Source organism: Candoia aspera, chromosome 1, assembly GCF_035149785.1.
Source record: "Candoia aspera isolate rCanAsp1 chromosome 1, rCanAsp1.hap2, whole genome shotgun sequence".
In the NCBI taxonomy this organism is placed as follows: Eukaryota; Metazoa; Chordata; class Lepidosauria; order Squamata; family Boidae; genus Candoia; species Candoia aspera.
This window is the reverse complement of record NC_086153.1, coordinates 55,634,505-55,656,863: the sequence shown is the minus strand read 5'-3', so window position 1 is coordinate 55,656,863 and position 22,359 is coordinate 55,634,505. Positions and strand designations below refer to the sequence as shown.

Genomic DNA, 22,359 nt, shown 5'->3' with positions numbered 1-22,359 from the left:
CAATCTGTAACTTTGTTACAGATCCCCCCCCCCCCCCTTTAACTGACTACACTCAAACTCTTTCTGATTTCATCTGCACAAATTATTAGAAAAGTGTTGTTGTTTCAGCAAGGATAGCTTACATCTGGCTCCTTGAAGCTTCCCCCTTCCCCCAATCTCTCTATATATTTTGGTGTTGGGGGGCCAGGATCCTAAAAATGTGCTTGTTTCATAAACTTACTTAGCAGTGCCATGGAGGAATGTACTCCCACTCCTATTAGGCAGTTTCAGAATAGTTAGGAGAACCCACCCTTGCTTTTCACTCTTGGGCTTCATAGCTATAACCAGTTACTTTGTTGTAAACCCTTATCATACTGGAACTTTTGAGCAGATATGCATGTATAGGATTGCATTTTCTCCACTAGTAAGACATGTTGGGTGATCACATACATAATTTTATACATATTGTACTTCCCTAGTAAATTGGCTTTCTTTGGGGTTTTGCCTGATTACATCACAGTACTACCACTCCTTCATTGTCCATAATGTTAGGTGTTTTACAGTATCTCTGAGAGTACCTACTCTAGGTGGAATCCGCCTGTCCAGCGAGATCCAGAAAAAAAGCGGCTTGCTGAGAGAATGCTAACATCAGGGGCCTGAGGCAGAGCCTTCTCAGTGATAGTTCCCTTTCTTTGGAACAGTCCCAAGAGTGTTGAGGGTTGTTCCAAGGTGATGGGATCTGGATGATGGGCGTAAGCTGATTTGGTTCATGTTTCTGGTTTTTATCTTTTGTAAGTTCTTAATTCTACTATCGTAGAGAGGAATATAAGCCACTCAAGAGTCCTTTTGATTGGGGCAACATAGAGACCTTATCAACCAATAAATAATAACTGTTATATGTAGAGAAATGGGAACCGCAACACGGAAAAACAAGTTTTGTAGTTTAGATGTACTCTGCCACTTCAGCAGCATAATTCTTCAGAATTAGTGACCAGGGAATACTGTTTTTAAAATAACAGCTGCTATTTTCTCCCCAGCAAGTTAAATAATATATATAAAATGCCATATTTATTTTAAAAGCTCAGCACGCAGGGTAAGATGTTGGTGCAATATAATTCTTTTCAAGGACTGGCACATGTCTCTCCCTCTCCCTTCTTCCCAGAGTGCTTCTGCAGAATCTTCAGAGACTAAGGGTAATGCCTTTAACAATTGGTTAGTGAAAGCTAACCTTGGTTAGTCCAAGGAGGTGACAAGGGACTATGTCAGGTTAAGTCTAATAATGTACCTCTTTTCAATCTCCACTTGCTCTAGCCCTCCCTTTCCTGGAAAGGTAGCATACAGGACTGGCTGATGTAACAAGAAAATTGCAGATGAGTTGTCTATTTGAATATGTTCTTTCAACAGCTGGACCCTGAGTAAAGCAAATTATCTGAATCCTTTGTAGTCAGGTCAGATATCACTGATTGTGATATTTTCTGGATCACCTTCAGGTTTGGGAGTGGGGACATTGTTTTTCAGTAATTTTCCTCCATTCAGCAATATCTTGCTGAAGGTATGGAAGAAGATGTTGAGCCCTAGCACCTTCCTTTGTGAGGTGCTACAGAGCTGTCCCCTTTCTCCCTTCCAGTTAATAACTACATGAAACCTTGGAGGAAGTGTTCCAGCAGCATAGGCTCAGATATCATCGGTATGCCAATGATACTCAACTATGTATCTTGATCATGGGCTGAACAGGAGATGCAGTCAACGTGCTATCCTGGTGCCTGGAAGCTGTGAGAATCTGGATGGGGAGGCTCAGGCTCAATCCTAGTGAGCTGGAGTAGCTCTGTCTTACTAGAATATCAACTGTGGCCAGTGATTTAGTTTTGGGTAGGATTGTGCTTCCCCAGGCTGAACTACTGCATAATCACCAGTTACAGCTCCCACTTGAGCAAATGGTAAATATGACCATGATGGCTGTTGCGTAGATCCATCTAGTGCATCAGTCACAGCTACTCCTGGATCTGAGAGCAATTCTCACAGTCACTTTGATTGCCTCTGAAGTTTCCCTTGGGGACCATCCAGAAGCTACAGCTGGCCCAGAATGCAGCAGCTCACATAGTTATGTGTACATTTCATTAACCCTGAGTGACATCATTTTGGGGAAAGCTGTGCTGGTTTTTGATTGGCTTCCAGGGGCAATTCAAGGTACTAGTTGGTTTAGGACCTGGATATCTTTGAGATTAGCTACTTGTCTACCCAATAAGATCTGATAGGAATGCTAACTTGTAGGTTCCTACACAGAAGGAATATTGTCACCAGAAGTGATGGGGTGAGTCCACACAAATGCCTGCTTGCAGGTTGAATGAAAGTGGGTCCAAAAAGATGTAGGTGTTCATTATGACAGGTCACACTTCCAATGAGGTGGTGGATCACCCTGTGCTAAACTGGACTGCATTCTTCCAGGCAGAGAAGTTCTAGGATTTGCAGGGTGCTTCTAGATATGAGTATCTGATTTCAGGTAAGAGCCAGAAGGACCTTTTATCAGTTTTGGTTGATGTTGTGCTCTGTCTTGGGGAAAAAAATAACCATAAAACTGTAGTGCAACATGTTGCTGTCTACAGATTTGATCACTGTAACCCCTCTGCATGGGGCTATCGTATCTAGTCCAGAAAGAGAACTGTAAACCTAGGCTAGTCTCTGGAAGAACTCAGACCACATTATACCTGTGCTAAAAGCATTTTACTGGCTGCCAGTTTGCTGATTTTAAATATTTTAATTGTTCTGAAGTTAATATACCTGGGTTTTTTATTTAGTGTAAACAGTTGAAAGCCATTAATAGTATTATAATAAATAAGATCAATAAATAGTAGATATATATGTATTCTCAACAAATATTTGGTAAAATGTTGTCTTTTTAAAAATATTGTACAGCATTCTAAAATAATTTAGAACTAATATATTTCTCAAGACTGAAAGTCCAGTACTTTTTAGTGCTTTAGTATTTACCTTGAACAGGAATTAATTCTTGAAAGAATGAACTGTTCAAGCCATTTGCAACATTTGTTAAAGAAATGCCAGCTGTCAAGAATGTTGAAACCAGTGTTGAGTTATTACAATAACATTTTAAGGAAGTTTTTATTATGGGAGCACAGATTAAAATACTGTTTCCAAAAATGGGTTGCAAATCTGTTGGGATGCCTATCGGTGAATAGATTAAATGCCTTTAGCTAGACTAAAGGATTCTGGAATGTGAAATGCAAGGATTGCCTTTTTTTTAAAATTAAGGAACAAATCATAAGGACAAATAACTCAAAGCATTATGAAATTAGCAAGGAAGTGAAGCAGGACAAAATAATTTAAAAAAAAGGAATAATTCACACATATGCACCAATTCATAGATATTTGAATACATATGTGATCCAGGAAAGGAATCAGAATGATGGGGAGAGCACAAGTTGGCAATAAGAAATCACCTTCTCATGTAAGTTCCCTCTGTGAACTTGGATTTTTTCTTGATTTATGATTCTTTCACCCAGTCTTCTATATTTTTAAGAAAAAATATGAACATTGTAAACATCCATGTATAACATATCTATCCAGAATGACATTTGTACAGATTAGGAAAAATGTGTTGTTATAGCTAATCAAAGATGTTTGGACCTACTAAATTTATCCGTCATCTGCAGCTCTTTAAAAAAAAATACTATTAGATTCTTTCACAAACTAATGAAATTTGAGAATAAAGCTGATAGTAGCCCTGCACACTTCCAGAGTATTATCCTTGATATAGCACACAAAGCCCAAAGCTTTAAGCTTTAATTTAATGACCTCTGGTGGGATTGGGATGGGGGTGTTGCATCCATCCTGGCTGTTGACCTCTCAGTGGCATTCGATACCATTGATTATGGTATCCTTCTCTGTTGGCTCTGGGAGTTGAGGGTGGGCAGCATTGTGTTGTGCTGGTTCTCTTCCTCCCTCTGGGGTCAGTTCCAGTCAGTGTTGCTGAAGGGGAGAGGTCCAGCCCATGGCTCCTCCTTTGAGGGGTGCTGCAGTGTTTGGTACTTTCTCCCCTACTGTTTAACATCTACATGAAGCCACTGGGCGAGGTCATCAAACTGTTTGGGGTGAGGTGTCATCAGTGTGTTGATGATACTCAGCTCTATATCTTCACCCTAGGTCACCTGAATGATGCCTTGGAGGTTCTGTCTCAGTGCCTGGAGGCTGTGGGGCCCTTGAAGCATAACAGGCTTCAGCTCAAACCAAGCAAGACTGAGTGGCTTTGGATTTTTGGACCTCCTGACTCCAGGGAGTTTCCATATTTGGTCCTGGATAGGGTGGCACTGCCTCAGACAGAGACAGTGTACAATCAAGGGGTCTTCCTGGACTTGCAGCTCATGACTGGACTACTGCAATATGCTCTACATTGGGCTGCCCTTGAAGAGTATTTGGAAGCTTTGTCTGGTGCAGAATGCTACAGCACAGGGAGTTAATGGCACCAGTTATTTGGCACGTGTGACTTCATTGCTCCATGAGCTGCATTGGCTACCAGTTTGCTTCTGGGTACAATTCAAAGTGCTGGTAGTCACTTTTTAAGCCCTTCATGGTTTGGGACCAGGTTACTTATGGACTGCCTCTTCCTGGTTGTTTCATCCCATCCTACCTTATCCGGTAGGAGGGGTATGCTCCCAGTCCCATCAGCTAAGGAGTGTTGGCTGGCAGGGTCCAGGAGGAGGCTTTTTCTGCTGTGGTGCCTGCCCTGTGGAACATCATTCCACCTGCGATTAGGTTAGCCCTGACCCTGCTGGCCTTCCCCATGGCCCTGAAAACTTGGTTTTATGCCTGAGTCTGGGGCTCCAGATGTGTTGGAACCTGTCTCCTAGCTGTGTTAAAGGTTGTTTCATGATTCTGGGTGCTGGGTGTTTTATTTTTTATATTGTATGTGTTTTATTTAGTTTTTATCAATTTTTATTGTAAGCTGCCCAGAGTCACATATGTGTGATTGGCAGCAATGTAAATTGATTGAATGAATGAATGAATGAATGAATGAATGGTCCTTTCTTCTGCTTTTCTTCTTAATGAGGGGACAAGTCTGTCTAAACCATTCTCTTCATGAATTAGTCTTTGGGAAAAATGCTTTGCTACAGCAGTTTTTACATACCACAAAAAAATACTTTCCTTTCTCAATAGCTTCTGAGTGTAGGCTGAAGAGAGAAGGGAATGAGGACAGACAAGAGTTTTGAAATCTACATATCGATCCTGATGAAGATTTATTTAATTTATTTGTGGGCGTGATTTAACACCTCAGTCCAAATAGTTTCTATATAGCATATGGATATGAATGATATAAAAAGCTTTTTACCAGCTTTAAAACAGCTATAAGAGTGGGGACCATTCTTGCCATAAGGGGTAGGTTGCTGTATCAAAGAATAGCCTCCACAGAGAAAGCCCACAATTGGGCCTCCACTTCAGGTAGGTAGAGATGCTTACTAGGTGCTTTCTGATTGTTCAAAATAGGCAGGTTAAATCTATCTGGGAAAGGCAACCTCTTAGATACTGGCCTTGAGCCATATATAGCTTTAAAAATAGCACCTTGAATTGTATGTGCAAACACACGGGTAGCTAATGCAGCTCCCATAGCATACACATAACATGACAGTAGTGTGACTAGTCAGAAATAATTCAGGCCACTATATTGTGGGATGGCTGAAATTTCTGGTAGTCTTAAATATCAGCCCCATACAGAATGAATTGGAGTAATCTAGATGAGAGACAACAAGAATATGAGTCATGTTTTCAGTGGCATGATATTCGAAGTAAGGCAGTAAGCTGATCAAATGCTCTCCTGGCTACCACTTCCACCTGCTCTTCTAGCTTTTCTTTAATGGGTATCAGAACAGGATCAGTTCAGATTTACTAACTCAAAAAGCTTCCTGGGAATTCTTATACTAACGTAAACAAAATATATATCCTAAAGCCCTACTCCATTAGCATTAAGTTTGATTTACTGTAACTACTAGAATAATCAGACAGTTTGATATCAAATATATCTGTGAAATGAGATTAGAAAGTTCTGGTCTATTTATAAACTCTAAAATATGATCCGAATATAGTAGAATCATATGCTTTGACCCCCTACTGTAATTCCAGTAATGTTTTCAGAATTTCTAATTGTAAAGTCAAATTAAAAGAAAAGAAAGTGGTACATTGGTGAGGACCTCAACACTTGTTGGAATATGGGTAAAATCAGGTAATTGTAATTATAATACTTGATAAACTTACTGTAGATTAGCTTTAAAAAAGATAAATGGCATCTTCAGTGGTCAGCCACAATTTATGTAATATTGGACATGGTTTCTCAGCACTGGAAGTAGTATAGCTAATTGCACAACAGTTATGGGAATCACCTAGGGCAACTTTCTCAAACCTAGTTATTGGACTTCAACTGTCATAATTTGCATGCTGATGGAGGAAGTCCAGTTTATTTGGAGGTCAGGTTGTGGAGCATAATGTGTTCTGAGAGAAGCATCTTTTGGTTTGGCTTATGAACAGGCCTTTATTTCAGTTCTCTGCTAATTCCAAATATATGTAGCATGCACTTAAGATATAGAGAAAGGTGTTTGCCCTATTTATACTGTAGTTTGGAGTCCTGTTTGGATGTCTTGATTAATTCATCTATGATAGTAAACTATGATTTTGTTCAGATCAGGAGCCCATCTAATGTGAGGGAGGGAGGAATAGCATGGACAGCATTGCTAGTCCTCTTAAGTGCTTGATACCTGCTTTGTCTCATAACTTAGTCTTATTACCAAGGCTTGGGGTATATATGCTCTACAGGTAGTCCTCACTTAATGACGGTAATTGGAACTGGAATTTCTGTTGCTAAGTGACACAGTCGTAATGCGCAATGTCATGTGACTGCAGCACTTAGGAATGGAAATTCTGACACTTCCGGTTGCCATGATTAAGCAAATCACTGCGGGTCATTAAGTGAGGACATCATGTGGTTGCCATTTGTGATTTCCATGCTGGCTTCCCCATTGACTTTGTTTGTAGGAAGCCCACAAAGAAGGTTGCAAATGCCAGTCACATGACCATGGGATGCTATGACATTGTAATTGCGAGCCAGGTGCCAAGTGCCTAGATCGCAATCACATGACTGCAGGGATGCTGCAACCAACATAAGTACGAGAACCAGTTGTAAGTACCACTTGTTGAGCACCATTGTATGTTCGAACAGTCGCCGAATGAGTAGTCATTAAGCAAGGGCCACCTGTATAACTGGACAGGTGAATTACATATTTAACGAAGAGAGATGCAAGGTCAGTGCCAGTAGAAAACTAATACAGCTGGTCTAAAACATTTGGTCTGAAGCATTTTTTCCAGGAAGCTCATATGTGGGAAGTATTAAAAAAAAATAAAAAAAACCTCCCTGGCCTCTGAAATAAATAGTCTAATATTTACGGTATATAATGTATATATTGGCTCTCATGTGGGATTATATTGTTTAACTCGCTCAAAGAAAGGTAGTTTGCAGATATTTTTGAGGTCATTTTATAAATGATGTTTTCTCATTTGTCTAATTCTTGTAAATGGAAATAGGACATAACAGGCCGGAAAGACTTTGGTTAAGTTTACTGCTTACTTTCCCAGCTTCAGCAGGTGCCTTTGAGATGAGGTCATTGTTTTCTTTGTGCGTCCCACATTCCAGATTCTCTAAAATTAAGTAAACATATTTGCTGATGAATGTGGAACAAGTGATGCCATAAATTTAATTCTTGTGAATAGTAAGATGTTGGTGACGTGCTGGTTCAGCATTCTATTAAAGAAAATGAAATTGAATTATACTAAAAATAAGGTTCAGTGAAGGAAAAAAAAATAAAAAAGAGGTAAGAACAAAACCTCAATCAAATATTACTTATGACAATCTGCTAAGCACTTCATTGCTCAGTTATTATTCAAAGTTAAATCACTTTAATGTTCTTTATTATATCCTAAATTGCTGTTTATATGATTTTTAATGCTTTAAAGTACACAACACTTTTCACTATGAATTGTTGCTTCTGATCATTTCCTTGGTTACTCAGCTACTCTCTGTGAACTTTATTGAAACCTGGCAGGATAAAAGGTAGCTATTTGAATATTAATAGTACTGTAATATGAAGGTAGTATTTCCAGTTCAATCTTACGTAAAGGAGAGAAGGTTGTGAGATTGTAACCTGTCAGTCAAGCATTTGTATTTATGTATGACAATTCTGTAGAGCAGATACATTTTAAAACTGGATGAACTCAGGAAATATAACTGAATGAACAATCAATTTCTTCACTAATAAGTTATTTTTAAGCATTCTATAAAGTTTGCTTTATCTATATAATTAATAATAAAAAGTTTCTTTCTTCTTTTCTTAGTTCAACATTTTTCTGAACTTCATGGGAGCCTGCACACTGCATGACTAACTTGCTGCATATACTCTTATATTTCTATAGTATTTCCTGCATTAAATATGTAAAATGGTTCCTCTAAGCATCTCTGTGCAAACATTGAGAAACCCAGATTTGGCCCATGTTTGAATTTTCCACATCTTTGCTGCAGGAAATGGTATTGCAGCATTGGTGTACATATGACAAACACATTTGCTGCTCAAGGTTTGTAGCACCTCTGTGTGTTTGTGTATGAGAGCATTTAAAAAGTCCATTCAGAAGGAAGGAAGCAGCTCTTTTAAAATCAATGCAGGTTTCACTAATTGGCTCTAGTATGCAGCTGAGGGTAGAATCAGGCGATAGATTTCTATTGCTGAAAGGGCTTGGAAGAAAGAGAATTCTCTCTGTATTCGTCTCCCCATCTGTCCTTAAAATGTGTCCTGGAAAGTCTTCCAACTTTCAGGAACAGTTTATGAGGGTTCGCACAAGAGCAGGAATAAGTCCGATTAGCCAAACAAACATGCATCCATATAGTAAGGGTTTCCATGCATTGTGTTTCCCCAAGAGTCAAGTCTTAATCTCTTCTATAGTAAGAATTTATAACTAATTTCATTTTTGCAGGTCAAATGACTTGAGAGCGGTTGCTTTCCGACATGTTTAAAGGGAAATCAGATAGCTATAGAAATGTAGTAATTAAACCATTTTGTGGCTGGAAAGCTGTCTAGTAGGTACTTGAAATTGTTTGACACAGTTTTGTAATTATTCATCAAGTTGCAACTTAGTTCTTTGGGTTTTTTTTCTCAGATAATTGAATTGCTGTTCAAATACAAATTTTGGGAGGCTTCATGAACAGTGGTCCAGCTGTTGATAAAAAATAGTCTTCTTTCCATATATCACCTTTTATGAGGCTTTTTTTATGGATTAAAATAATGATCCTTCAAATAAAATATATAAAAAGGCAAAAACAGACACACCAAAATATTTAAAAGGATTCACTAAAACTGTTTTATAATTCATATGTACGTATGTATGTATAGATGATATAGGTACTTAAACAGTTTGCATCCATTACTTGTAGGGACATGAGTGACTACATTCTGAATACAGTTTATGTATGTATGTTGTACATACATAAACTTACATATTACATATATATGTTGTATGTGTGTACATTTTGTATAAATTATGATCATCAGGCCAGCAAGGTCAGCATGATGTCTATGAAGAAGAAAATAAAAGTAAAACAAAGGAATTGGTATTATAGTATACTGATTTCAGAATTTAAGGAAATTGTTTAATGAAAGAGGTAGTTTTGATTAAGGGGTCACTTGCATTGTGATCCAAATGTATTTTAACACTTAATTGGAATTTGTAAACTCAAATTTAAAATTATTTTAATTTAGATGGCTCATATTTTATGGCTAATGGCTAATGTGCATATTTCTATAGAATTGTATCTTGTACTGGTCAGTGACGGTAATAAAATCAATTGAATTGAATTGAAAGAGGTAGTAGAGTACAAACTTTCATCCAAAAGGTTTATTTCAGATTTCAGTTTATGCACTTCAAATTTCTAGCACAATAGGTTAATAAAATATGTAGTAGATGTGTTTTATGTATTGATGAGATTTATATTCCACCTTTATTTTTGTGCAAGAAGGCATACATAATGTTCCCTCTCCTATTTTCTCCACAGTAAAAGCCCTGTGAAGTGGATTGGGCTGAGAGAGTGGCTGGCTTACAGTCACCCAGCCAGCTTCTGTGTTAAATTGGCTTGTCTGTAAAGTTCATAAATACAAATAATCAAATGAATTTGAAGAGCCAGTTGTGTAGTGGTTAAGATATTGGATTAGAAAATATTCAAGCACGAAAGCTCATTGGTTCATTTTTGAACCCGTTATTTTCTCTCAATCCAATTTTCTTCTTATTCGTTGTTTTTGAGTGGGAGGAATGAAATGGGGAAGGCTCTATAGAACACTCTGAGCTACTAGAGGAAAGGCAGGATGTAATCTTAATAAATAGATCTCTAATACTGATTTGGAGAAGGGGAAAGGGAAGGATTGTAGCAAGGAAAGCAGAAGAGGAAGTCTGCTGGTTGAAAGTCTGTTGTCATGGCTTTATGCTTTATGCTTCATAAGAACAGCTAGTATAATTTTTTAATTTGTTTACTAATTACTTTATATCCAACCAGAAGTTGAGAGAGTGGGAAACTAATGGCTGCTCAAAAAGAAGTAGAAGATGGCTTAAAAATACTTGGCTAATACAGGTAGTCCTTGCTTAATGACCCTAATTTGGACCAACAACTCTACTGCTAAGTGAAGTGGTCACTAAGTGGGAAATCACGTGATTGTGACTGCTTCTCCCTGCCCTTTGGAATGCTTGAGTGCCTGCTTACTGTCTTGTATACATTGAAAGCAATGTGCTTGTGCTGCAGCCTGGGGCTGGGAGCCATGGGTGTGCACTACAAAAACAGCCCTATCTATCTATCTATCTATCTATCTATCTATCTATCTATCTATCTATCATATTTCTTCATCTCCCATCTCATATAGCAATGTCTCTGCACAGTTTACAAGTGTATAAAAAGAATAATAGATTCATTATAAAATATAAATATACATAAATATAAGAAATATAAAATATAAAGTCCAAGATGGTCTTAGTAAAATTTTCCAGGGCCACATCAAGGTACCAACCACCCCCATGATCAACTATCCCCCCTCTTGCCCCAAGCGAGGTGGCATAGCCAAGTCTTAACTCCCTTTCTGAAGGCTGGGAGAGTGGGGGCCTGCCTCACCTCTTGGGGTAAGTTATTCCAAAGGGTGCGGGCTACGGCAGAGAAGGCCCTCTTCCTGGACCCTGCCAATTGACAGTCTCTCATGGACAGGGTCTGTAATGGGTCGATGTAAGCTTACTGTCTTGAAATCCCTTTCTTTCCAATTTCTCCATTTTGTGAGGTGGTGGGTAGAAAAAAAGCAAGCAATTTCTGTAGGCAATCTCTCCTTTGCCTGACCCATTCCTGCTGCCAGCACAATCACATTGCTTTTGATGTATAGACGAGTAAACAAGTTACCCTCTTGAGATCTCTTTCTCTGCAATCTCTCCACTCTGCGGGGAGGAGGGAAAGGTCAGGCAAAGGAGAGATTGCCTACTGAAATTGCTTGCTTTTTTTTTCCTCCCCAGCAGAGCAAAGAGATTGGAGAGAAAGGGATTTCAAGAGAGTAAGCTTTTTGCTCTTCTACACATTAAGATCAATGTGATCATGCTGGCAGCGGGAAAGGGTCAGGCAAAGGAGAGATTGCCTACAGAAATCCCTGCAGAGCAGAGAGATTGCAGAGAAAGAGATTTTAAGAGAGTGCTGTAAGCTGTTTGTGAAGTGCACCTGTGGCTCCCAGCTTGGGCTGCCAGTGTGATTGCATTGCTTTCAATATGTAGAAGAACAAACAGCTTACTTTCTTGCTAACCCTTTCTCTCCAATCTCTCTGCTTTGCAAGGGAGATAAAAAAAAAAACACAGGTCAGGCACAGGACAATGCATCCTGACTGTAATGGTAATCACGTGACTAAGGGATGCTGTGAAGGTTGTAAATGGGCCTTAAAGTTTTATTTTTGTCAGCACCATAACTTCAAATGGTTGCTGAACAAATCATCAGTAAGTGAGGACTACCTGTAATCATCATCATCTGTATAATACTTTAGGACTTACATACTTTCAGAGATTCTTGGAAAAATATTTTTCTTTAATGCAAATGTAAGTATGCAGATAATGCAAACAGAGCCATGTTTTGCTCTTAATAAAATGCGAACTTTGTGCAAACAATCCACAATTTAAGATCTCTCTCATTAAATGGTGAAAGAAAGGATATATGTATTTGTCAGGTTTATTCCATAAGCTGTGGAATATACAAGCATGCTTGCAAACATGGAGAGTGTTCACTAGATGGAACATTCTTATGGATTATGGGCTCTTTATGTTTCTGGTGCATGTTTACAAATGCATTTCTTCTTCATGCTTTTTTTTTAATCCTATGATCACTAAAATGGGGTTCCATTCTTACACTGTAAAGAGTAAAAGCAAAGAAAGCTTCAGAGGGTGAGCGAGCAAGTACCATCTGCCTACAAGCTATAAAGTCAATGTATGGGATATTATCTTACACTTAAATTGAATTGGGTTATTTGTTCTGGCTTGGTTTCCATTCTTGTCTTTTTTCCTTTTAGTAGAAGATGTGCAATATTCTAAAGTTCATTGAAAAGGGGATTGTTGGATGGGATTTCTGCTTAGTAATTGACTAAAAAATAAACTGAAATTTTAGTAGTTCTAAAGAGTAAGAAACAGTATTATTGCCTGTTGCTATAAACTGAAATACTATCCTGATCAAATTTAGAAATTTAATGAAACCTAATTTTATATGTTGGCTCACGTCATTTGTCATATACAGAAAAAGTACTTCTATTTGACAGACTACATTCTTTTTCTTTTTCTTTTTTCATTGTTTCTTTTTATTTTTTGCAGTTGGTCTAGAAGACGTCTTATGGCATCTATGGTACTGCTGATAATTTGTAAGCTGGACTTGCACAGTGAAATTGGTCAAGCCCAACTACTATGCAGCTGTTTGGATTTCTTGAATTTTAGAAGCAAAACAACCTCTTATTTTTAATCTGATATTAAGAATAGATCTCATATTTTTTCATGTCTTTTATGAAATTGGTGGCTGGATGGGAACTAAAAACTTACTGTGTGATCTGAATCAGGCTTCCTGGTTTATTTCTTCTAAACAAGCTCTGACTTGTAAAAAGTGTGTTTTGTGATTTTGTCTTGTAAAGGGAAGAAGTAATATAAACGAAATGTGTAAACTGTCAAATAGTACTGAAATATCTTGTAATAGACAACAAGACAAAAGGAAAAAAAATTGTTATCATCACACTGAAATCTCACTGTAATGGACCAATTGAGAGGTAGACTTTTTTTTGTTTTTTGCATCAAACTATCTGAAAACCTAGCAGAAATAACAAGTTTCTCATTGAAGCATGTAATGCTTATATTTCACATAATAGGATTTGGCACAAATTAGAAGGTAGGGTTACAGCTGCAGTAACCTTAATTGTTCAATTTTTGGAATAAAAAGTGGATCTGATTACTTATAGTGTAGAATAGGAAAGAATAAGATAAAAAGCATACTGTGTTTTACGTTATAGAGAACTTATATATTGATATGCAGTTTTATTGGGATTAGTAAAACACTCTCCCTCAGGTCTGTGTGACTAAATTCGGTTGAATCAGTGAGGTTACTTCTGAGTCATGTGTTAGAGAGAGGGAGGGAGAGAGAGAGGGAGGGGATATCTTTTTAAAGCAAAATGTTAAGTTTGGTTTCAAGTTTATATAAAAGCAAGTACCACAGTCAAAACAATAAACAGTAGAAATATATTGTAATGATAGTATATAAGATGGTCCATAGTTCTTACCAAGTTTTCAATTTATGGTGTCACAAACAACATACATCCTGTTACATATATAGCTAGCTTGATTTCTAAATTCAACTGGTTTAGCAGTGAGATACCACATTACTACAAGTGATAGTTTATGATACTGATAGGTAAACTATTATTAAACCACACTTAATCATATAAAAAAAGAAGGAAAAAGGTTGTGGATGGGGTAAATAATCTAAATAATTCCTACTGAATAGTTCCTGACTACTAAAGGTCAGGAACTTTGAATTAGGTAGTGTATTTTAGAAACATACAATTAAGAAATAGTTTTAAATTATTTAAGAATAATTGCAAATTAGAGTTTCTATATGGATTAGGGTTCCTACATGGAGTTAATATAACTCTCACACTATTATATGTTTTGGTTTTATTATTTTGTATATTTTCATGTGATATTTATGTTGAAGCTTATTACAAAAATAAACTTTTGGGTAAAAAATGCAACTGTTTTGGAAAGTAACTTCATAGAGCCAGGAATGTTTAAAATTAACTAAAAACCAAAACTAAATATTTTAGGATTTATTGCCTACTGTTACCTGGAAACAGACAATGTTTTTTCTCTTGCTATAGCAACAGAAAATGTGAATGTACGATAAAGCAATAACCTGGAGTTCTGCCAAGCAATAGATGAGAGATCTATTTTATGTACATCAGAACTCTATCTTTCAAAATTTCCAGCCTCCACTTTGAATTGTAACTTAATCCTTCCATACAAGTTTTAACTATCTTTTTTTATAGATGGAAAATTGCTTTAGAATAAAGCTTTTGTATGATACTGTAAAAGCTTAGAAAAAATGTTCCTCCAATAAGAAAAGAACTTTCACACACACCCCATTTCTCTACTTAACCAATTAACAAAATGGGCTTAGCTGTGTTTAATGGTAAAAATGACTTTGTAAAATTTGTGCATGGTGTTTTCCACACATACACTGGATGGGAAAAATATATGAATGATTTAGCAAAAATCCAGTATCCTTGTTTTAGAGAGTAACTTCAAAAGAACAATGATCGTTGCCAATCTCCACTAGGACAAAGCATGAGTGATTTTATTAAAATATGGTTTTATAAAAGTAGAGGCAGATAACTGAATATTCTTTCTGAAAGTATACCTTGTTAGGTTACTCAGCCTGTGCAGTTAGTTTAAATTCCAGCATTTTAGGTCTGTTGATAGAGTATCTACTAATGGCATTTTTTTTTCTCTTATTCCCCCTGCTCCTCAAATCTGCTTCAGAGGGCTCTAAAACAAATATGAGGTGCACAGAGGTATCCATGCATGTAGGGGAGGCCTGAAACACTTTCAGGTCATCTTTGAGATCAAGTATGAGATTTTTAGGCAAACTTCATAGACTATGGATAGCCCACCATTTAGGATATTCTTTTATTTTTTGAGAAAAAAGGATAACTTGTATTTTGCTGCAGTAAAACTGTATTTAGAGTTCACATTGGAAATTTCATGTGGTCTCACTAATTCCCAGTTACCTTTCTTTGATGCCATCTTGGCTCCAAGCTTCACTGATTGTATTTTATTTGTTCTTTTAATTAAAAAGAATTGGGAACCTATCACGCATCAAAATAGAGTGTCATCCTCAAGGTTTATCTTTATTTCAAAGAATGCTTATGTTCTTAAGGCATTGTTAGAATACAAAACAAAACAGGGCTGCAGAAAATGTTGTTTGGAAGTGCCCAGAAAAAATGTAGAGATAAGATAGAGAAGATTCTAGAAAGGTAGAGAGGATGTTGTCGATCGGTTTGCTTTTTGGCATTTTCTAATTAGTCATGACTGCTATGACACCAATTTGTGGGGGTAACGTTTTCAAAATTCCAAAATGTGCTACTGGACCAAGATCACTCTAGTTTATTGAATGCATTTTAAATCAGTATGATGTTTTCAATCTAAAATAATGAACAACAGCCTCTGCATACCAAAACCATAGAGTGAGAGACTGCCACACCATGATATCAAGGCATAATTTGAATTTATTTCAAACTACAATGTGCTAATTGTCTTTTGCTGTTACATCCAAATTTACTAGCTCTGGGCTGCAGATCTCTTGGAGCTCATTAGATGGCAGCAAAGAGTTAGGATTTTGTATACCTGGTTTTAAAACTGGAGGAAGAAACATCAATAATCTGTTCTTTGCTGATGACACAACTCTGATAGCCGAAAATGCAAAGGAACTGCAAGCCGTACTACTAAAAGTCAAAGAGCACAGTGAAAAAATGGGACTAAAATTAGATATAAAGAAGACCAAACTAATGACAACAGGTAAACTAACCAGCCTTAGAATTGACAATGAAGATACCAAAATTGTGGATAGCTTCTGCCTTTTAGGATCAACCATCAACAGTAAAGGAACAGGCAGTCAAGAAATGCGCCACAGACCAGCACTTGGTAGAGCAACTATGAAGGCCTTAGAAAAGATATTCAAATGCCATGATGTATCTATACCTACAAAGATCAGAACTGTGCAAGTTGTGGTATTCTCTGTGACACTTATGGAAGTGAAAGTTGGACTTTAAAGAAGCAGGATAGGGAGAGTATTGATGCCTTTGAACTTTAGTGTTATAGAAAATTCCTGAGAATACTGTGGACAGCCAAGAAAACAAACTGATGAATCATCGAACAAATCAAACCAAAGTTTTCACTTGAGAAACAAATGACCAAGCTGAAATTATCCTACTTCAGACACATTATATGAAGACCTAGTTCTGGAAAAGGCTGTAATTTTATTTATTTATTTATTTATTTATATTTATTTTTCAAATTTCTATCATTGCCCATCTCTCCCGAAAAGGGGGACTCTGGGTGGTAATGCTGGGAAAGGTGGAAAGAAAGAGAAGAAGAGGACGACCAGCAGCAAGGTAGATGAAGTCAGTTACAGTGGTGATGAGTGCACCATTGGGAGACTTGAAAGACCAGGTTAGGGATAGATCATCATGGAGCAAATCTATCAGTGTGGTCACTAGGAGTCGAAAACAACTTCATAGCATATAATCAGTCAATATCTTTGCTGCCATCTGCTCATCATCTGAATATTTTTCAACACAGATCTGGTAGCATTCACAGATGATAAACAGATTACATGTATAATTGTTGTTCTCAAGAAATGGTCTGTGGAGATGTAAATTATTCTAATTAAAAATTAATGAAGATTGCTGAACAGATTTTAAAAGGCAGCTCTAAACCATGGTTTGCTTATGGTATATTTGCCATAATAAGTAACTCTTTTTTTCATGCTAGTGTTTTATAACAACCAGACCACTTAATCTCAGGAAAAGGTGAGACTTCAACCAAATGTAGATCTAGCAGGACTAGTAGTATGATTTCCATTATTACTTTGATTATTTACCTGAACTTTGAAAGGAAAACTTTAAGCTGAAAGTTTTTAGAATCTTAGAATCCATGGATATGAGTTTGGGTAAATTGCCAAAAAAACAAAACAAAACAGTACTTTCGCTCTTCATGTTCTGATGTTTACCCCCCCTACCATCCTTTTTCATGAACATGCTTGTTATTTAGAATATTTGTTAAAAGCTGAGTTGCTTGTGTAGTCAACTTGTGATTGTATATTATTCAGTTTGTGTAGGTAACTTCTGGGCAATGTGCTGTTGGTAGAACTGGAGTTCCAACAAGCTAGCCAGAACGCTTTTCCACTGCTATTTTTCCCCTAAAATTGAAAACATCAGTTTCCTGTCTGTCCTGTGCAAATTCTTGTATGCAGTTTAAACTGATATTTTAGAGAGCTGTTGAGAGTCATGAACAAGAGCACCCTCTTACTTCTTGCAAATAACTAGCTTAATACTAAATAATGGAAAATAATCTATTTATAGTTTCTCATTTGGAAAATTAGTGTTTCCAAATTTGTTTAATGATAGTAAGATGCCTACTAAGATGGAAAGATTCCTAACAAATGATAGGATATTCTGGAATTGAGTCACATTTAGTCAGAAAAGCAGTTTTAATATAGCTGATCCATTAAATATCAGATGTTTATCATGGAATTGATACATATTTTATAAGAGTAATTTTATAAGCTTAACCATGTGCTCAATTTATTTGAAAGTGTATTGCAACCTTGATTTTGGCCAGTAGCACTCTTTTCAGTAGAAGAAGTGCAGAATTTTAAAAAATGCCACCATTTTTAAAACTTTGTGGTTTAAAGGTCAAAACTAGTGCTTTCAGTCTGTTCAGGGATGGATCAAGAGTCAGTTCATTTCCAAAATAAATGTTTTGGGTAGTAGTATCATCAGCTGATATTCTAACCATTAGTTGTATGTATCAGTTTTATTTCTTAGTATGCATGAATTATTTCTCTGTATATAAATTACTGCTTCTATTTAATGTGTAAAATAAATAATTGGAAGCAAGAATAGAAAATCACCACTAGAAAAGCCAGAAGAGACACTGTGTGGGAAGAAGCCAGCATTAAAACAGTTGACTAAATCCTTGTTCCTTTGTCTTTCAGAGCCATGGTGTCATGGAAAGGGATTTATTTTGTACTTGCACTATTCTTGGGAAGTTTTTTTGGAAGCATCTTCATGCTTGGTCCCCTGTTGCCACTGATGTATGTTTCCCCAGCTTGGTATCGCTGGATTACTGATCGTGTTGTGGCCACTTGGCTTACACTTCCAGTGGTAAGTTGCATATGTGTGTATCTTATAAGCTCTTCCCCACCCCACTCCCATGTTTCAAAATAATGTATTACTTGTGTCATGCCAGATAATATGCTCTAAAAGTCAGTGTAAAATGTTTAAACAAGGATGGTATAATGGCTTTAGATTGGTGGGTTAATGGCAACTATGCTAGATATACCTTTTCCTAAGGAAGCTATAGATAAAGGGCTTAAGAAGGATAAGGGACATTGGAGAAAAAAAAATATTCTTAGTTCTTCCTCCAGTCTGATGTTAGTTGGCTCATGCCATCTAGGGATGCCCCAGTGGAGGGCATGAAGCAGCCTCACCCAGTGGCTTCATGTAGATGTTAAACAGGAGTGGGGAGAACACTGAGTCCCAAGGGACCCTGCAGAGAGTGTAGGGGCCTTGGGCTGGATCTCTCCCCCACATCAACATTGAATAGAACCAGCTGCAGAGAAAGGAGGAGAACCATTGTAACATTGTACAGGTAGTCCTTGTTTAGGGACTACAATTGGGACTGGCAACTCAGTCGTTAAGCAAAGCAGTCAGTAAGTGAAAAATCATATGGCTGACACTGTGCTTAGAATTTTACACAGGAGAACGCATACTGACTGTAATGATAAACACATGACAGGGAGAGATGTTGTGAAGGTTGTAAATGCAGGCATTAGTCACAAAGTTACTTTTTCATCACCATGGTAACTGTGAACAGTCGCTGTCTAAGGCAGTCACTAAGTGAGGACTACCTGTACTCCCCACTCCCAACCTCCAGAGTTGATCCAGAAGGATACTATGATCAATTGTATCAAAAGCCTCTGAAAGATCAAGGAGAGGTAGGATGGACGCACTGTCCCCATCCTGTTCCCACTAGAAGTCATTCACAAGCATGATCAATGCTGTTTTGGTCCCATACCCAGGATTCAAACCAGACTGAAAGTAGTGCAGGTGATCTGCTTCTTCCAGAGTTTTCTGAAGCTGTTGCATGACCACCTTCTCAGCAACTTTCCTTAAAAAAGGAAGGTTGGAGACAGGCTGAAAATGGTCCAACGCAGTCCAGCAATAGCTTCTTGAGCCTCCTTAAGTGTTGGGGGGTCCACCCACTCTCTCAAGGATAAATTCCCCACCCCCAATATCCAACAACATTATCTTCCAGGAAACTGTAGCTAACCAGGAGTGTCATAGCTCTAGAACACAGGAGGCCAAGCTAACAGTTCCAAGAACCCTGTCTACATCATCAGGATTGGTGAAAGGCAAAAGGTCCCCTGTGCAAGCACCGAGTCATGTCTGACCCTTTGGGGGGATGCTGCTTTCACAGTGTTTTCTTGGCAGACTATAGTGGGGTGGTTTGCCATTGCCTTCCTCAGTCATCACCTTCCCCAGCAATCTGGGCACTCATTTTACCGACCTCAAAAGGATGGAAGGCTGAGTTGACTTGAGCCGGCTACCCAAGAATCCAGCTTCCGCTGGGATCAAACTCGGGTCGTGGGGAAAGTTTCAGTTGCAATACTGCCGCCTACCACTCTGCGCCACATGAAGCTCTGTATCCATTTACCTATCAGGATTATCAGGATCAAATTCCTCCCAGATAACCAGGTTAAGGAAATGTGGTTAGCTGTTGAGGAACTCAACCAGTATCAAAGGACTTACTGATATTAGCACTTGAGCTATACAAAGCTTTGATTCAAACATTCCTTTGAACTGAATGTTGATTCAGTACATCAAATTGGTTCCTTTGAATTATGCAACAGTTCAGTGAACTTTTGCACATGTATACTCTCACTTTTTATCTAATTGACTATTTGAATTTGTGATTTGTCTACTCCTAAGAAGCAGAATACAAAAGTATTTGCAAAATAGGGAAATGTTGCCCATTTCTATTCTGAATTGGTTTGCTGTTTTTAGCAAGATGTGTAAGATTGCAGCCAATAAGAATGAGGACAGTTAGCATATTCCCTTAATTGAAAATACCTAGAGCTTCCATGCTCCCAAGTTGTATGTAAAACCACTTTCCTCAAAATGTATCTGCAGCAAGTGTGATTGTAGAGGAGGGGTAAGAAGGAAAAATGGCTCATCTGGCTTTCATTATATTCTAAAAACATTGCCAACAGATGATTTCCAGAACAAAAATCTGTTGCTTTATCAAGTGCCAAGTATGATGAGCAAACTAAAATCCCAGGGGTTTTATCCTAAAAGCTTTTCCTTGGTGAGTCTGAGGAGGAGCCCATATACTCCCTACCAGTTGGTGCTCCTGATGACTGTTTAGTGGAATGGAAAAGAGAAGGTATGGAACAAAACTGGGGGTGGGGTGGGGGTAGGTATGGCCCTCATAATGTTGCTAAATCCCAGTAGTTCCACTCAAACTGGCTAAAGAATGAAGAATGCTAGGAGTTGTAATTAAAACATAATATGGAAGGCCTCTGGTTCTCCCCTCCTGCTTCTATGTGTTTGTTGGGAAATACATTCCATTGGATTCAGTTATGCTTCCTCCTAAAAAAAGTATACTCAGCTTTAGGGTCTTAGCCATTTGCTGCAAAAAAAAAATGTGAAAGTTAACTGGAAGAAAGGAAGCACTTCTAATTGGACATTGAAAGGAAAGAGGATATTGCCTTGAAATAATTGATACCCAGAAATTTACTAAAATGAGGATCAGAGAAGAGCAGCCATTAAAAGAAAAAGGATTACTGGACACTGTTCTATTTGGAATGGAAAATATGATGAGTTTTGGTTTATTCTACATTGTCCATAAAGTTCTGAACTACTTTCATTTTATTTCTGTTTTCTTCTTTTTACATAATATGATGTCCTAACAACCAGGAAACACACTGAGACAAGGAACTGGTCTCTAATATTTATTGCTAGTACTTAACAGGAATCCTAACAAACTGAAGAAGCGTGGGGAAAACCCAGACATATAACCCCCAAGGGTTAAGGCAGTCCCAATCTGTGTCTCTTTAAATGGCTGAACAATTCATCAGTGCTATGCATGCGCTTGACAGTCTGGATGGGAGCCCCCTGCTCGCCATCCTTACTCATGACATATGTATTGTTTTATTTGAGAAATTTTATCAAAGATAGATTCTCTGCTAGTATTAATTCAATGAGTTTCAGTGGTACAGACTTACTGTCTGTCAACCCGACCAGGTAGACCAGACCAGGAATCAACTCCACAGGAAAGCTAAAACTACTTTTATTGAGAGTGGCTATAACAACAGAATCTTGCAAGTCTGATTGTGCAATACAGTAGTCCTCGATTTACAGTCACAGTTGGCACTGGAACTTCGGTTGCTAAGCAATGTGGTTGTTAAATGAGGCATCATGTGACTTCCCCCGATTTTACGACCTTTTTTGCTGGGGTCGTTAAGCAAATCATAGTTAAGTGAATCACATGGTCGTTAAGGAAATCAGGTTTCCCCCATTGATTTTGCTTGTTGGAAGCTGGCTGGGAAGGTTGCAAATGGCAATCATGTCACCCTGGGATGCTGCATCCATCATAAATACATGCTGGTTGCCAAGCGCTCAAATTTTGATCACTGCAACATCGTGTGAGGACTCGCCATAAATCACTTTTCCCAGCACCATCGTAACTTTGAACGGTCACTAAACAAATAGAAGTTGACGACTACCTGTATCTCCTCCCCTTCTTGTAATCACGTGAATTAGGGAGGTATCCCCCTCATTGGTTTGGTAACAGATCTTGCCTACCTCTACTGAAGTCATCCTGCTTACTGTGTTCCCTGTCAGGTCTCCTCTGTCCAGATACTTTGCCATTTGTCCACTCAGCAAGGTCACTACTTATTGTTAGTTCTAATGTATTAGTATAAATAATAGTGAAGATTTTTTTTAAAATTTACTCAGC

General features: G+C 37.8%; 1 protein-coding gene across 5 annotated transcripts in view; it reads left to right on the top strand.

Moving 5' to 3' along the window:
- The window catches only part of LCLAT1 (lysocardiolipin acyltransferase 1), a 106,712-nt gene that overhangs the window by 12,382 nt on the left and 71,971 nt on the right, over positions 1-22,359 (top strand). For 4 of the 5 annotated variants that reach the window (XM_063304409.1, XM_063304391.1, XM_063304403.1 and 1 more), the window contains exon 2: positions 18,335-18,503. In XM_063304409.1, coding sequence (XP_063160479.1) covers positions 18,339-18,503 — 165 coding nt within the window. In that variant the 5' untranslated portion in view covers positions 18,335-18,338. Of the gene's footprint in view, positions 1-12,891; positions 12,966-18,334; positions 18,504-22,359 lie in introns of all 5 variants that reach the window. The other variant, XM_063304397.1, reaches the window with a different exon arrangement.